We start from the raw sequence: 17,006 nt of genomic DNA on the forward strand, positions 1-17,006 counted from the left end.
AACACCTACAAAGTGCTTGGCACTGTGCTAAGCTCTAAGGGTGGCCCAGGGTGTGGGACAGACAGACTCCTGCTATCTCGCAGTCTACACTCTGACAAAATGGTGGTTGAATGTAGTAAACCAGCAGCCCGGTAAAACAATGGTCCGCGCTGAACCATTTAAGCAAGGATCAGGAATTGCCTCTGTAAAGAGTTGCGCCCTTTTCAGCCGTGTCGTATGATGTACGTGCATGCTGTGGGAAGGAAATCGTGGTATCTGACCTTTTTTCCTCTTTGCTTTGCTTTGTAGATAAGATGGTCCAAGTCATCTGCAGCTCTCCTCAAAAGAAAAGTCACTAGTGCTCTGCTCTTGCCGTCATACCAAACCTTCTGACTTAGGCTTTGGTGCTGCCACACTGGAAGAATTGCATACAGCCTCCAGGAACACCTTTTTTTTTTTTTCTTTTCTTTTTTTTTTTTTTTTTTTCATTTGAGTGATTCTTTGTGGATGGAAAAAGATTGGAGTCTTAATAATTACCCTGTTTTGAAGCAATTTCTCTACAGTCTGAACTGCGTCCTCCCTCGGGCCCCTGACCCATGAGCCACACAGCCAGCTCTCGGCAGGGGCTGGGGGACAGCTGCGCCGTGCCTGCAGCAGGAATGGCACAGGAAGACAGCCGTCGTGCTCCAGTGCCGCCTGCCTTTTATCATGGTGCCAACCAAGAACTTGACCTGTCCACCAAAGTGTACAAAAGGGAGTCAGGAAGTCCTTACTCGGTGTTAGTGGACACCAAGATGAGCGCGCCGCATCTCCACGAAGCGGAGGAACAGCCGTATTTCAGGGAACCAAGGGCAGTGTCTGACGTGCGCGCTGTCAAAGAAGACCGGGAGAATTCTGATGACACGGAAGAGGAGGAGGAGGAGGAGGAGGAAGTCTCTTACAAAAGGGAGCAGATCATAGTGGAGGTAAACCTTAATAATCAAACATTAAATGTATCTAAAGGGGAAAAGGGTGTCTCTTCTCAGTCCAAAGAGACTCCTGTTCTTAAGACAAGCAGTGAGGAGGAGGAGGAGGAGAGTGAGGAAGAGGCCACCGATGACAGCAATGACTACGGCGAGAACGGAAGGCAGAAGAAGAAGGAGAAGACGGCGGAGAAGGCCGGCGTCACCCAAAGGAGAACCAGGAGAGCTGGCTCCGTGGCTGCGGCGACCACGTCCCCGACTCCCAGGACTACGAGAGGGAGGAGGAAGAGTGCAGAGCCGCCCAAGCGTAAGAAGCGGGCCGCCAAGGAGCCCAGAGCGCCTGTCCAGAAAGCTAAGTGCGAAGAGAAAGAGACTCTGACCTGTGAGAAGTGCCCCAGGGTGTTTAATACGCGCTGGTACCTGGAGAAGCACATGAACGTTACTCACAGGCGCATGCAGATTTGTGATAAGTGTGGCAAGAAGTTTGTCCTGGAAAGTGAGCTGTCCCTTCACCAGCAAACAGACTGTGAAAAAAATATTCAGGTAGGTCTCACCACCGAGAGGGCAAACTTTCCAGGATAGCCCCTGGCTGTTCAGACGCACCAGGCGTCGGCCCAAGAGAATAAATACCGTAGAGGCTGAAGGGACAGTGGTCACCGATTTATCTTTTTTCAAAGCTCCTGCTTTGGGTCTTTTGAAAACCCAGGCTTAATGTTTTCTTTCAAAAGCATTGCATTTACCTGACGCTGGACTAGTGGGAACGCAGGTACATTGGAAGGGGGAGTCTGTCGTAGGTGATTGATGACCTGGGAGGTAAAGTCAACACCGGCTTTGCACTGAGATTCACTGTCATGAGACGTGTAATATAGAGTTCATTCTGGCATCTTCTGTGTCAAGGTGGGAGATACTGAGTGAAGGTCAGGAATAGAGAGAGGTCCCCTTCTAGGTCTGAAAGGTTGCCAGATTCTAGTGCAGCGGCTGGGGACAAAAACCGTAATGACTCAGACCGGTGAAAATGGAAGATCTCCGGGAGTGAGTTGCTCTTACCAGTGGAGAGATGACAACATTAAATTTATCAAGAGGCTGAGCCCATGGGAGTATGCAAACTTTAAAACGAGGCTGAGCTGGTTGGAAATGTTGCCCACCTGGCACTAGGGTTACGTAATGCTTCTGTGCAGTATTATTAAGGTAACAGAATGTGGTTTTCAAACCAGGCTGATGTCTCGAAAGGACTATATTGCGGTAGGGTAAGAGGTACACTAATTATATGATGTCGAGTGAATTATATTACGTTGAGCTGCATTGCTTTATATCTGTGAATGCCTGTTAATGAATATTCATAAAAGGTAAGTCTATTACTGTCTCCGTAAGATGTGTAAAATACAAACGTGTTGTGCCATTTTTAAGCCAAACTTCTTTTGAAAAATGCAGTTGTTTTGTTTTGGTTTGTTTCTTGGAGTGCGCCTGACCTGGAGTGCTCTCCTTCCTTCTCACTTTACCTCTCGCTTTTCATCAACAGCTGAGATCGTTGCTTTACTTTAAAGAGATTTCTTCAGTATAAATTATGTTACCTAAAAAGTCACCGCTTTTTGATTCGTCAGTTGCGGCGTGGTCTCTTACATGCTGGGTAATAAAAAAAAAAAAAAAAAAAAGGCTGAGTCACAGCGCCCAGACCCTCCAGAAACTCCCGCTCCCTTGCTTGGTTAGGACTCGGTGGTGACAGTCAGGCCGAGGGGAGTGTGGTGCAGTGCTGCACCCTAGGGGTGAGACTGGGGCCCTGATGATGAGAGGGATAGCTCCATGTCCATATTGTGGGGTTTTGGGGTTTTTCTGTTTTTTAAAATATTTTATTTATTTATTTGACAGAGAGAGACACAGCGACAGAGGGAACACAAGCAGGGGGAGTGGGAGAGGGAGAAGCAGCCTTCCCGCTGGGCAAGGAGCTGGACACAGGGCCCGATCCCTGGACCCTGGGATCACGACCTGAGCCAAAGGCAGCTGCTTAACGGCTGAGGCACCCAGGCGCCCCGGTTTTTGTTTTTGTTTTTTAAACTTAAATTTGCTTTATTAAGTCACAGAAAGAAAACATTTAATACATCCTCATTCTGTGACTTTCCTCACTGTTGCTCACCATAAGGCACTTTAGCTCACATTCAGGTTTTGTGGATTCTGCTGAAAGAGCTCCCTTTACATTCCTGAAGAACACTGCTGTGTTCATACATTTATGGCTCCTTATGATCCTGGTGATCCAGGAACAAGGAAAAACTGAAACCCTGCCTGCTGGTAGGGCTAGGTCTGTCCTCTCAAATAGGTCCAACCAGAGGCTTTTTTTTTTTTTTTTTTTTTCACTCTTCTCAGAGTCCTTGTTTCCTGAAGTGACTGATGTTCAGAGATTTTTATTTCCCATGAATAACTTGTTCCCCTAAATATCTCCAAGGCAGTGGTTACCCAGAACTTTCTAGTAACATTTTGCTTTAACAAGAAGCACTTTATTTTGATACACTTTATGCCTGGTATCCCAGACTATGACTGATTCATAATACAAGGAACTCTAGGCACTGTTGCGTGTGTTTCCTGTAGATGCGTGGACAGAAGATCTGGGGCTGGCTACCAGGGAAGGGGAGGAGGACACTGACAGCTGAGAAGTTACAGGAAATTCTGCCAGAGGGATGTGTTCCATAGAGTAAATTAGATATGGGAAAATATAATAAAATCTCAATAATGCATGTTAAGGAAGGCTTCAAATGCATTCTTTAAGGTACAGAAACATTGTTCTACTTCCAGATCTATAACCATTAATATGTGTTTTATCTCGCTTTTATTTGTGCTTGTTTAAAATTAGTTTGTATTCCCTGATGAACACCTGTTAACTGCATAGCGACCTGTGTAGAGGAGGCAACTGCTCTGGGTAATCCATTTATTTTTCAAAACTTAGTTCTTCTCCACGGGTACGGTATTAATTTGATGAAAGCAATCAAGTCTTTTACATTAGCAGAACTTGCCATTTCTTTTTTGTCTTACTTTTGGCCGTTGTTTTCGTACTCCCAGAGCGTCTCTAAAAGATGCGTCTTGGAAAATAGAACGTACAGATGTTGGTGTTGGCATCTGGACTCCTCGGAGGACTGACATCTGTTTGGATTCGGGCCTCGTGCCGCGAATCGCAAGCACACCCGTTTCGTCCGCCAGTAGGCAGCAATGGCTTTCTGCAAGCCCCTGTAAATAAAGATTATTTCTATTTATCCTGCTCAGTGTGTTTCCTGTAACAAATCATTCAAGAAACTCTGGTCCCTTCATGAGCACATCAAGATCGTCCATGGATATGCAGAAAAGAAGTTTTCCTGTGAAATTTGTGAGAAGAAATTCTATACCATGGCTCATGTGCGGAAACACATGGTTGGTAAGTTTCTTCTGCTGCTTTTCTCTCACGCCTATAATTTGTCCTTGTTCTTTGGTGTGTTTTATGCTTCGGTTGGGGCAGGATCTGAGGAAGGGCCTTCCTCTAACCCGTTCCAACTTGTCAAAACTAACTGCGGCTTGTCCTCCGTTCGCACCACCGACTGGCCCGGGACAGGTTCCTTTCCAACCTTGTTATTTCTGTTTCTCTTCAGAACGTTGCTATTAAGGCCTCACAGGTTAAAGTGTAGAAAGTCCAGATGGCATGAGTCCCCTGCAGTGGGACATGAGTCTTTCCCAGCTTGGGCTTTTCGGGGGCCTTATTCTGAGTACGGTGCATTCTGTGTTGCAGCACACACGAAAGACATGCCATTTACATGTGAAACCTGTGGAAAATCGTTCAAACGCAGCATGTCTCTCAAGGTGCACTCCTTGCAGCATTCTGGAGAGAAGCCCTTCAGATGCGAGGTAAGGAGCACTGCCCCCCCAGGCCTGGGGCGAGCTCATGTATTTGTGGCGAGCAGTGCGGGAAAGGCGTGCGTAGGACAGGCATGAGGCCCTCCAGACGCACGTTCTGAGCGCCCTGTGTCCCCTCACTGCCAGGTAAAGGAGGGTCATCGTTACCACGCCGTCAACCCTCTCAGACGAGCTCTAGCCCAGGAGAGACACACGAGGAGTTACTCTCCTTCCCTCAGGAATCCGAAGAAGTTGGGTGTGACTACAGTGCTAATTACTGGGGGAAATTCCCCTTTTACGAATAACCTAGCAGCAGAAAGAGAGCAGAGCCAGAGCTGCCACAGCAGGTTCTGTTTGAAGGATGAAAGAGAAGCCTGGTCTCGGAGGCTTTGTAGGGGGGGGCTCCAGGGAAGGTGCTGTGCTTGGCCCTCAGGAGTCCCCCCTGTGTCCCGTACAGAACTGTGACGAGAGGTTCCAGTACAAGTACCAGCTGCGCTCCCACATGAGCATCCACATCGGCCACAAGCAGTTCATGTGCCAGTGGTGTGGCAAGGACTTCAACATGAAGCAGTACTTCGACGAGCACATGAAGACACACACTGGTAAGAATCTGGGGGTGGCGCCACCAGGTCTCTAGCACTTGTCCACCATTGCCTGTGAGTCTGTTCGCGTGAAAACTGAAAGCACAAACATGCGTTCTAAGGGCAAATTCGACTTGAAGTAAACCTGGTGTATAAAAATCCAGATTGATTAGCCTGAAAAATTGGGTTTTCATCCCTCTGTTCATTAAAAAAAAAAAAAAAAAAAAGGATTATTTGTGAGTGCCTTTTAACTGGGGGGTCCCTTCAAGATGCTGGATCCTTTTCTTAGGGCCCAGGATCTCCTAAAATTGTGTGCCCCTTGTCTTGTGTATGTACACTGTGCACGATGCGTGTGGTATTTTTTAAAGGAAAGGCTTCTGGACCTCTCAGAGCTGAAGGACACTGACGGCTTTAAACAGAATACCCTCTCGGTGTGCTTAAAGTTTGATCGGATTGGATTTCCCCCACATTACCACTTTTCCGGAACAACTCCCGTCAGATGAAGTTAAATCACATTTTAGCCATTTTGTTCATTTCTGGGGGGTTCTGCTTCCTAGCGTGGATGGGGCCCTTGTAAGCCTTTGGCTGCCCAGCTTCCAGGGGCCTGGCCAAAGTAGTAGCGGCCCCCGCCCCCCCTACCCCGCCGCCAGGCAAACACTGCATCGTTGCATCTCAGCCTTGACTTGGTGTTCTGGGCTTAGCTGTCTTGGTACAAATGGAACAGTACGACCCGTTTTCAGGTTTCTGAGTAAAATCTAATCACAGGATTCTGCATCGTGTCAGTCCGCAGAGTGGCAGAGCGAGAAACAACCACGGGAGGTGAGCGTGCTTAGCCCTTGCTCGTCTTTGCTCAGCCAGAGGTGAGAAGACTCTGCCTTGGCTGGATCGCTCTGGTTCAATTTTTCTGTTGAAGTCCAGAGAAAAGTGCCTGCCCGGTGGGCTTCTTTCCCATTCAGAGCAGAGCACCGTCTGACTTTAAGGATTCCTATAGATGAAGAGTCCTGAGAGGAGCTCAGTGAAATCAGCTACACCCTAAAGGGTAATGAGAACTCGGAAGCCTAAGTGGATGGACAGCAGGGTATAGCAGAGTAATTAACAAATTCTCCTCTTATAACTTGGTGGCTCTTGGACAGGCTCTTAGTTCCAAGTCGCTTTTAGGATTCGGTTTTTTGTTGTAAAGCAGGAAGCTGTGGAACGAGGTGAAAAATAAGCTTTGCTGAAGGCAAGTTGTGTCGCTTTCACACATGATGCTTGGGACGCAGTGGGCACCCCCAAGGTGTTGGCCGCATCAGGAAATTGGAAGGAACTGGGAGCCCTGACACCCCCGTCCCACCCTCCTCTTCTCTGCGCCTCTCCTGGACGGCTTTCTCCCGGTTCTCTCTTCTCTCCTTCTGCGTTTCTTTCTCTTCCTTCCTTCCCCTTCGTCCTTCTCTCTGTAGACCCTGAAATGGCCATAATGTGAAACCAGAGTATCTTGTGACTGACGTGTTTGTTGAATAAAATTTTATGTTAAATGTTCTTCTTTGACCAAAGAGGCAAGCTCAGTATTTCCTATTTCTTCCAAAGAAATATAGCCTCCTAACACCCTTCTCATTAAGAGAGTAGTACGTACTTACTAAAAAATATATTAGAAAATGCGAAAGTTAATAACAAAAATGATCATCACTGAAAGATCTTTACTGTTAACAGCATACATTTTAAGAAAATTCTGTAGTTTCTTAGCACATATAAATAGATACTATACATAAATGTTTACTAATGTATATAGACATAAAACAAAAATTGGGTCTTTATTGTAACTGGCTTTTCCTTTTGACTGTATTTTTTCATTAATGGCAATATCATTTTAATGGTTGTATAATATTCCTTCTGGTAAATTTGCTGTAATAATAGCCATCATTTATTATGCACATATATGCCAGGCCCTACCTGAAGTGCTTTACATACGTTACCTCCTACAGTCAAAGTCACCTTTACAATAGTCCTGTACAGTAAAGGATGTTGTTTCCACTTTATAAATCCAGTTCTCTACTAGACATTCAGATGATTCCTATTTCCAGTTTTTCTACTGTTACAAATAGTACTGGATAAACAGCTTTGAGGTTAACACATCCATGATGATTCACTTAGGATGAATTCCTGGAAATGGAATTATTAGGGCAAGGAGAGGCCTATGATTTTACACTTGGTGGTATATATTGCAAAATAGGCATCCACATACACTCTTACCCGCTGTGTGTGCACGAAAGCACCTATCTTCCCAACCCTTTCCAATGCTAAATAATACCCCTGCTGGTTTGCTAGGTAGGAAATGGCTTCTTACTGTGTTCGTTGGTATTTAATTCATTGCTAAGTGAGATCGGACGTTCTTTCCTGCGCTTACTGAGTGTCCGTGTATTTTCCTTCTGGAATCACCTGTGCCTTTTTCGTGTTCACCTTGCCATTACAGTGTTTGGCTTTTTGTTTTGTTTTGTTTTGTTTCTAATACCTCTTTATATATATTTACATACGCTGGACCTCGCTCCACACCATTATTAAGGTACTTTCCCCTGGTTTGTCAACTGCCTTTTCATATTGCTCATGATACATTGGGAAAGTGGCCAGCCAGTGGGGTTGGGCACACCTGGCTCTCCCGTTCACTGTGGCCTCTTTGGGTCTCTGGTCCCTTAGTGTTACAGAAGGATGACGGGAGTACTTGGGAAAATACAAAGAGAAGGGTTAGCCCTGAAGAAGAAAAGAGATAGCTCTTTTGAGGCTGGAAGTAACCACCTTTACGTATTTTTGTTGGTGATGAAGGCCATTGCGGGATCTGCCCTTGATTGGGCTGTTTCTTTGCAGTCAAGGAGAAGTGAGGCAGACCCTGTCTAGGGAGGCTGCCCAGCACTCAGCCAGGGTTTCCCAGGACGTTGTGGATGTGGGGTGAGTTCTGCATAGAGTAATTGCTGATTTTCCTCGCACCAGATACAGCGCTGTGTCTGGATGAATTCAGACCTGGTTTTTGCCCTCGAGGAGCTTCTGCTCCAGAGACAGGGACAGTGGTGGTAATAACCCTAGTCATGATCACAGAAACACTACAATGCATCGAGTGTCTACTGTGTGCCAGACACTGCGCTGAGCGCTTTCCTTGTATTTTCAACTTCTCGCAATCGCCTACTACTGTGAGCTTTGTTTATCAGACAAGGAAACTAAGGCGCAGAGATTAAATAACTTGTCCAAGGCAGCCTGACTCCAGAAACACATATTTTAATGATTCTGACATAATTTAACGTAGCAAGTTAATGGAGGGATATGCAGGACATCAGGAGGGCAGAACGCACCATTCTAGAGTCTGGGTCTCAGCTTCCAGGACGAGGCAGTGCACTCAGGCGATCAGGCTCAGAGGGATCGATCTGTGTTAAATCGTCTCAATGACATATAGATGAAATTGCTGATTGATTAATTTACAGTGGACAGGCTGAGTGGCAGATGGTTCAGAACTCTTATTTCTTTGGTCAGCATGTTCTTTGCCTGAATAAAAATCTATGTTAGAAGCTAAATTATCAGAAGTTTGGAAGGGCCAGGGCATTACAGCAGAGGAAAGTACTTGAGTGATCTTAGTGGTGAGTACCGTCCATCCTCAAATCCAAGAAGCCGTCCCTTGTGAGACAAACTTAATTTGTACACTGCCGAGGAAATGCTGCCAACAAACACAGCACGCCATCGAGTGTGAGACAGATGGCTGTGTCAGAGACGTCCGTATGCCCGGGAACGCGTGTCTCAGAATCAACAAATACTGATTTATAAACATTAAGTAAGAACTTACTAAATTTGGCTCTTGTAGTGAACGGGACCGATATGTACCCAGGTTCACAGGGCTCACAGTCAGGCTGGGTAGACACGCAAGGTTCCCTGAAGAGCCCAGAGCAAGTACATGAAGCTAAATGAAGTTGGCTAGAGTTTGGTGGATGGGGGCGGCTGGGCAGGAAGTCTGATGAGACCTGATAGTGGAGAGCAGTAAGCAGGTGCCAGGTCCCCAAAATAACCCATAAGCCACGTAAAAATGTCTGGACTTTATTCTAAGGATAGTGGGAGGTTCTTGAATGGTTTTGAGCAGGTTATAACCCGAGTCTGAAAGTTCACTCTGGCTGCAGGCTAGAGAGTGGGCTGGAAGGTGAGCAAGAAAAGAGACGGCAACACCAGTCAGGTGGGCATGGCAGTAATCTGGGGGAATGGGGGTGATGGCGTGGACTGAGGTGACGGCAGCAGGTACAGTGAAAGCGATACACACGATGGGGTCAGGTGAGTGTGGGGACTGATTAGATAAAGGTGGTGCAAAAGGGAAGAATCAAGGGATAGTCCCAGATTTGGCTCTCCAATGCCATTTGTCGAGACAGAGAACGGTAGAGGGAGGAGCCGGTTTGCCAAGTAGGATAATGAATTTAATGTTGCACTTGCTAGTTTTGGGACCTCTACGGGAGATTCATGTGGAAATACCCAGTAGGCAGTTTGCAAAATGGGTTTAAAGCTAAAGACTTTAGAGAGACTTCGGCTGCATGTATACATACACAGATTTCTGATCGCTGCTCAAGGATATTCCTACTAAGTAGACTGGAAGCCAGATCGCTTGTTCCTTTGAACAGTGCAAAAGGCAGCTAGGTAGCCAGACAGGTTCTTGTTCTTTCCTGTCTTCCTGTAGCGTCTCTGCCTTCACGTGTGATGTTCATTCTTCAGACTCATTACATTTCTGCTTCTTACAGTCAGCTTAGCTTTATATGTGGCAACTAGGTCATGTCCTTAGGTGTACTGATGGTGATCGAGGTCCTTTTCTAGTTACCCTGATGGACTTAGCTTTAGTGTATCCTCCAGCCACCCCATTACAAGCTCTTCCTTAAAGTGGGATGTCATGCAGGTGATGGATTGCAAATGTTACATCTTTATTTTTCCTTATTTCAGCCTCGTTTTTAGCTTACCTGGAGGTCTCGAGGAGACCGTAACATCACTCATTAGTACAATCAGGGGATGGGGCCGAATGAGTAGTGAGAGTTAGAGGAGGTAAGTGGGATTGTAGGCTTACATCTGGAACAACAAATGTGGGAAATTTGGTAGGACTTCAGGAAATGAATAAAAGATGACTAAGCAATAGAAAAAAATCCATTTTTAATTTGAACCCATGGGTTTGTGGTAGGTGGGTTCTAATAGTTTTTGGCCTTTCTGTGGCAAATCATCATTAGCCTAGAAGACTACAAATGGGGCGATGGTTAGAGAGATCCCGAATTTGATCCAGGGTAGAACACGCAACAGAGAGTTAATGTCCATATATTTCAGCAAGCTTAGTGAATCCTGTTTGTGGACGCAGGGCCTGGTGTGCCAAGAGGTGGTTAGTGAGTCAGGTGAGAGTGTTTGCTCCAATTAGGCTAATTTAGAGAGTGAGTCCTTTGACTCGGTTTCCATATAGCTGTTGGGAGTAAAGAGTACTAACCCTGGAGAGCCCAGGGTGGGGGGGGAGAGTTGAGAGGTTGTCAAACAAGTATGCTTTTAAAACATTGTATTATCCAAGTAAAGTGTGTTTATTTGAGAGAAACAGAAAGTACATGTAAGCCTAAAAAAGTTTTTAAAACATCAGTCATCATCCCATTACCTAGAGAGAATCACTATTTGTTGTAGTTCTTTCCATGTTTTTTCTATACCTATTTTTAACTTAAAGTGGATAATGCCATGTGTGCATTTTCATAACTTGCTCATTTTATTTAATAGACTATAAGCTTAATAGATTATGGATTTTCATGTTAGTAGTTAGATTTCTGTACCTTTTGTAATACTGTTTTCAATGGCGCTTTCTATCAGATGGGTACGCCATATTGATTTAATTAATTCTGTTTAACCAGAGATTTGAAGTTTTGGGTTTTTTTTTTTAAGATTTTATTTATTTGACAGAAGACAGAGATCACTAATGAGCAGAGAGGCGGGCAGAGGGAGAGGCGGAAGCAGGCCTCCTGCTGAGCAGAGAGCCCGATTTGGGGCTCAATCCCAGGACCCTGGGATCATGACCTGAGCTGAAGGCAGAAGCTTTAACCCACTGAGCCACCCAGGCACCCTGAGATTTGAAGTTTTTAGGTAATTGGAGGAAACAGATTAAAAAGGTGGAAAACCAGGTGGGCTCTGAAGTTATCTAGGAAGTTGCGTATGAATCACAGTGAAGAGCCTGGCAGTGGTAGTGATTGAATAAAGAAAAGCTGAAAGAGAACAGAAATATGTCAGGAACTAGTATTGGTGATTACAGACGAGACTGATCCCTCCTGACTGCACAGTCCAGTCTCTTGAGGAAGTGAGGAAAATTCTGGCTTTCAGAGAAGGAGGGCAGCAGGAGCTGTCAGTTTCCAAAGGCAGAGAGAACAGGGACTACGACATGGGTGAAGAGGTGTTCTCTGCTCGTGTACAGCGTGTCTGAAGGGGTCCCTGAGTGGAGAACAGTAGGAATCTCATTTGCCCTCGTGCATGCAGGACGCCCAAAGCATCAAGGTGTGAAGCGCCGTGTTTGATGTTCCAGAAGCACGCTCTGGATGGAATGAGACGGCAGCTTGAAATCCTAGCTCTTCTCCAGCTGTAGAACTCGGGCACGTGCCTCAGTTTCCTATCAGTAAATAGAAGTGGGAACAGCGGCCTCATACGGGCTGTCACTGTGAGAATCACCAGAATTCACAGCTGGAAAGTGGGCAAAAGGCACACAGGCACAGCTGTTACTGTGCGGAGTAGAGCGAGGGTACCATCGGAAGGACGGGGAGCCTCCGCCGGGGCGAGAACAGCCTCTCGCAGCAGGAGCTATGGTAAAGGCACAAGCACCGTGCACGGAGAATTGACGAAGGAATTAATCAGTACAGGCGTGTGGTCCCTGACACACATGTACACAGGCCTAAAACCATCTCATGGGGCGCCTGAGTGGCTCAGTGGGTTAAAGCCTCTGCCTTCAGCTCAGGTCATGATCCCAGGGTCCTGGGATCAAGCCCCGCATCGGGCTCTCTGCTCGGTGGGGAGCCTGCTTCCTCCTCTCTGTCTGCCGGCTTCTCTGCCTACTTGTGATCTCTGTCTGTCAAATAAATAAATAAATAAATCTTTAAAAAAAGAAAAGAAAAACTTGGTTAATAAAATTTAAAAAACAAAAAAAATCTCTTTTCCCACTGTGGCCCAGGTAGAGAAGCAGGCCGGCTGTGGAACCATGTCACGGTCCAAAGAAAAGTTAGGAGCCCTAAAAATGAAGCCCTTATTTCCTCAGTGCCTTTAGAATTCTGGAATTTCGTTTCCTTTGTGGCTTCTCGGTCCCCTGTTTCTCAACCAGGGCCAGCAGCCCCCGTCCCTGCCCTCCCCACACCCGTGGACATTTAGGCGTGGTGAGGGGACCGGTCGCGTTGCCAGAATCTCTTGGGGGCGGTGAGTAGGCTGGCACCTGGAACGCTGGGTGCTCTTCAGATGGGCCAGCTAGTCCCACAGAATGAAGGACTTGTCTGCAGAAATGCCCGCAGGCTCTCCCACGGGGAGCCACCACGGCATGGGAGGCCTGGTGGCAGGTGAGGCATCCAGCACGTCCAAGTCCAACACCAGAAAGTATGCCACATTCTAAGGCTTATGTGCAGGTTGACCGGAAGAGACTTGCTTGTCCCACAGGACATTTCTAGCAGTCCTTCTTTTGTTTGGAATTCAGAAACGGCTAACAGATGGACTTTGCCTGAGTTTCAGAGGTAGAGACAGGCCCCCAGTCTGAGCCGCCTTGAGCGTAGGAAGGTGGTTGGAAGGGTTCTTCGTGTAGGATGTGAAGGATCACTACCTAGATGCTTCTTTGTTTTTTGATGTTGTTGTTGTTAAACTGTGCCCCGATAGTAGGTTGTATGTGAATTTTACTCCTATCTGCTCTTACCTGTTAATTCCCAACTTCAGGAAACACTTTGGGGACCATAACATGGCGTAAGGGAGAGGAGTGCTAATCTCTCCATGAAGGATGAGGAATAGCACGAGTGCCTAATCACGGCGCACTATGTTAATCCTTTTTGTGTGTCTGTGTTCATCTCAGGAGAGAAACCCTTTATCTGTGAAATCTGTGGCAAAAGCTTCACCAGCCGCCCCAACATGAAGAGGCACCGCCGAACTCACACAGGCGAGAAGCCCTATCCGTGCGACGTGTGTGGCCAGCGGTTCCGCTTCTCCAACATGCTCAAGGCCCACAAGGAGAAGTGCTTTCGGGTGACCAGCCCCGTGAACGTGCCGCCTGCTGTCCAGATCCCACTTACGACGTCCCCGGCCACCCCAGTTCCGTCTGTGGTGAACACCCCCGCCACCCCCACCCCTCCGATCAGTATGACTCCCGTGAGCACTCTCCCCCCGCGGCCCATCCCCCACCCCTTCTCGCACCTCCACATCCACCCACACCCCCACCACCCACACCACCTCCCCATCCCTCCGGTCCCCCACCTCCCCCCGCCTCCAGCTCTCTTTAAGAGCGAGCCCTTAAATCACAGAGGCCAGGGTGAGGACAACTTCCTGCGGCACCTGGCCGAGAAGAACAGCTCAGCGCAGCATCACTAACGCCCTTCTCCCCGCGTGCGTTGTCTGCGAGCCGAGCGCCCGCGCCCGCGTGCCGGTCCGCGGAGACGGGGCTGGCGGGCTCTTCCCGAGCTGTCAGACCCCCCGCCTCCGCCGAGAGCCGCTCGTGGTCCGGGCGAGCCGCCGCGCCCGAGGGGGTGAACGCCAAGACTACCTTGAGCTCGCGGAGGGAACGGTCATCCAAACCAGGGGAACCACCGAACTAAAGGCCACTTTGCTGGCATTTTCTGGTGACTTTTATAAATTTCAAATACTTAGACTTGTGGAATTTTATAATTTCCTATCAGCTGATGAGGTATGCCTGCTTTTATATCCCGGACTTCTCCTCAAAGAGGGGACAGGCCTGGTTTCCTTTGTACTAATCGGGAAGGCTGTGAGATTAACCCAGAGCATTAATTGTATCACTGTGTATCCGAACAAATTCTTTTCAGCTTTTGGTGCTGGCTTTGCCACGGAGCCGGCCGTCTTTCCCAGTCTATCCAGCATTAGAGAGAAAGACGGGAAGTTTCTTCTTTGTGTAGCTCTCCTAACGCACTCTTTATTTTACTACAGAAATTATTTTAGAGTTTTTGTATAGACTTCTTTAGTGGTCTGTTTCTAAAATGAAATGTATTTCAATAAGCGGTGTAATTTTTTCAGTGTAGCTGGGCCTATGTTGTAAAATAGAAAAAAAAATTTTATAATCAGCAAAATGTGATTCTTAAAGATGCGTATAACTTCTATAGTTCAAAGTTATTCTTACATCCGTACAACTCAAAGGTGCTTCAGAGACTAGCTGTATCCGAGAGGGTCTCCAGACACCAGGTTTCTGCCGGAGGACGTTCTGCTTTCAGATCTCCGCCCCACACTCAAGTGTGAGTGCATTAGGCTCGCTGACATGCCCCTTCCCGTCCTCCGCGTTTCACTTGGTGGGGTCACCACGTTAAAGGGAACGATTTGCAGGGAGTCGCCTCTTTGCCCGGGGAAGTCACCCAAAGCTTTTGCGGGTTTTAAAAACCCAAGTCAAGCTGTTCACCATCAGGAGGAGGAAGCAGTGGGGTTGTGTGTCCTGAGTCCTGTCTGTTTCTCACTGTCCCCGGGGCTTGCCCGTGTTCCACCTGTGGCGAGGACGAATGGAAGTCTCACGATACACTGCTCGTTTTGAGGTTGCTGTGTTTTTCTAGAATTGTTGTGGCAAGATAAAAATAGTACACTAAAATCACAAACGTGATGTTGCTGACGGGAGCTGAGAAGTTGGGATGAGAACAAATTGTGAGTAATATATCTCTTCACCGGCTATATCCACAACTTCGAGCTGTTCTCTCACAGTTTAAATTGTAGCGAGGGAAAGAAAACTCCTGCATTTTGCTGCCCTGTTCTCTGCAGATAATTATGTGACAGCAGTGTCCACAGGTGGTGAGGGCAGCGTCTCTAATGCCTGTAAGACAGGCTATTTTTCCAGGTTTGGGAAGCTCCGCGAGAGCACGATCGATCAGGAGCTTGTATAGGAAAGGCTGAAGAGAAGGGCTAACCTATTGCTCGTCTTTAACTGATCCGATTTCTCTAGACTCAGTCAATATAGCTGAAAATTGTGTTTTTTGGTTTTGGGTTTTTTTGTTTTTGTTTTTTTTTAAATCTCAGAGAACTGAGTTCCAAAGCTAGATCTGCTTTCTTTCTCTCTATATATATCTCTCTTTCTCTCTCTCTCTCTCTCTCTCCCTCTGTGTTTTTAATGTGGACATTTCTTCATTTTTCTTTCCTCAGGTGCTTAGATCATTGCCTAAATCAGAACCCTGGCTTTTATTTATTTTTAATATTAAATGTGCAGATATGCCTCAAGCACTTTTCTGGCTGATTAGCTCTGTGGTAGGAAAAAATGGAACTCTCAAGTGAGGTCAAGACCCTATTTTGTAAATACCACATTCTCTACTAGGTTTTTGGTTTTAAATTTCCTCACTTTTTCCTTCTGATTATTGCCTTTCGTTCTATGATGAGCATAGGAAAATTTTGGAATGAGGCAGAAAAGTATCCGAAGACCTACTTTTCTTCGTGTTTGTGGATGTAATTTCTAAAGAATGTTATTTTAAATCTTTGTATACAGTTTTTGGACACCCAGGTACCCAAACCAGTAAGGAAAGTTAATTTCTTGTTTGTGACCGTTATAAAGTGGTTGCCTCCCTTTACTCTCCTTCCCACTCCATTGACAGGTTTGTGGATGGATCGACACCTTCATGTAGACATGTCATCACTTAATGGCCAAGCCTATGATATTAAGATGGTTTTTTAAAAGGTGTTAATTGGTTACAGTACCTTATTTTGTTCTACATACATTTACCGTTTTGGGCAACAATTCTGAATTCTAGACTTGAGACCATTGAATCAACTATTTTATGAAGTGTGCTATCATTATACACTGGAAAATTCAGGTAGTCATATTTGATTTTTTTCACCCAAGCGAATATAGCCATAAGAAAATGCCTGCTACATAGGAAAACCAGTATTAAGCAAAAATCACCACCACCCTTAACAGAAGCAAAAAAAAAAAATCAAAAAAATTTTTAGTCAGCATCATCACATAATACATTTCACAGTGAAATGTATTGTGGAACAATCTGGAAGCTTCTAATTTTTTTTTTTTTTTTTTAACCCTAGATAAGTATACCTTCCCTGACCTGGGGTTTGTGGTCTTCAAGAACACTGCTCAGAACACAATGACGCCTCATCAGTGTCTTATCACATATAAATAAGGAAATGCATTAAGAATATTTGCAACATTCATGCTTCTGAACCCAAGAACTGCAGGATTAAGCCTTAAACATATATGTGCATCAGGTTGAACGTGCTTAAGACTCAAACTCAGGGTTGGAAATCTGATTAGGGTCCTTCACTAAGATGAGAGTTGCATTCTGGTGTGTTCCCTCCAACAGCGAGCACAGCTCCCTGTGACTTGAGAACTTCATGCCTGCTTGCTAGCTGTTCATGAAAAAAAGAACCATGGAGGGGTTTGAGTTCCCAGCCCTTACCTGACCTTTGTCTTTTAAAGACAAACCAAGGCCACATTTCAGCGTTATATAGATATCCACTT

General features: G+C 46.2%; 1 protein-coding gene across 1 annotated transcript; it reads left to right on the forward strand.

Moving 5' to 3' along the window:
• Window positions 1-575: 575 nt before the first annotated feature.
• LOC111151568 (zinc finger protein 652) lies at window positions 576-15,634 on the forward strand. Its single transcript, XM_022509639.1, has 5 exons — window positions 576-1,484; window positions 4,191-4,338; window positions 4,687-4,802; window positions 5,248-5,392; window positions 13,413-15,634. The coding sequence occupies exons 1-5, from the start codon at window positions 576-578 to the stop codon at window positions 13,922-13,924; spliced, it is 1,830 nt and encodes a 609-aa protein (XP_022365347.1). The 3' UTR covers window positions 13,925-15,634.
• The last annotated feature ends 1,372 nt before the right edge of the window (window positions 15,635-17,006 follow it).

Source organism: Enhydra lutris, unplaced genomic scaffold (assembly GCF_002288905.1).
Source record: "Enhydra lutris kenyoni isolate GAN:26980312 unplaced genomic scaffold, ASM228890v2 scaffoldscaffold26, whole genome shotgun sequence".
Taxonomy (NCBI): domain Eukaryota; kingdom Metazoa; phylum Chordata; class Mammalia; order Carnivora; family Mustelidae; genus Enhydra; species Enhydra lutris.

Coding starts and splice junctions, on each gene's coding strand:
- LOC111151568 (XM_022509639.1), top strand. CDS start 576: ATGAGCCACACAGCCAGCTCTCGGCAGGGGCTGGGGGACAGCTGCGCC. Junction 4,339..4,686: donor TGTGCGGAAACACATGGTTG/GTAAGTTTCTTC, acceptor TCTGTGTTGCAG/CACACACGAAAGACATGCCA. Junction 5,393..13,412: donor GCACATGAAGACACACACTG/GTAAGAATCTGG, acceptor TGTTCATCTCAG/GAGAGAAACCCTTTATCTGT.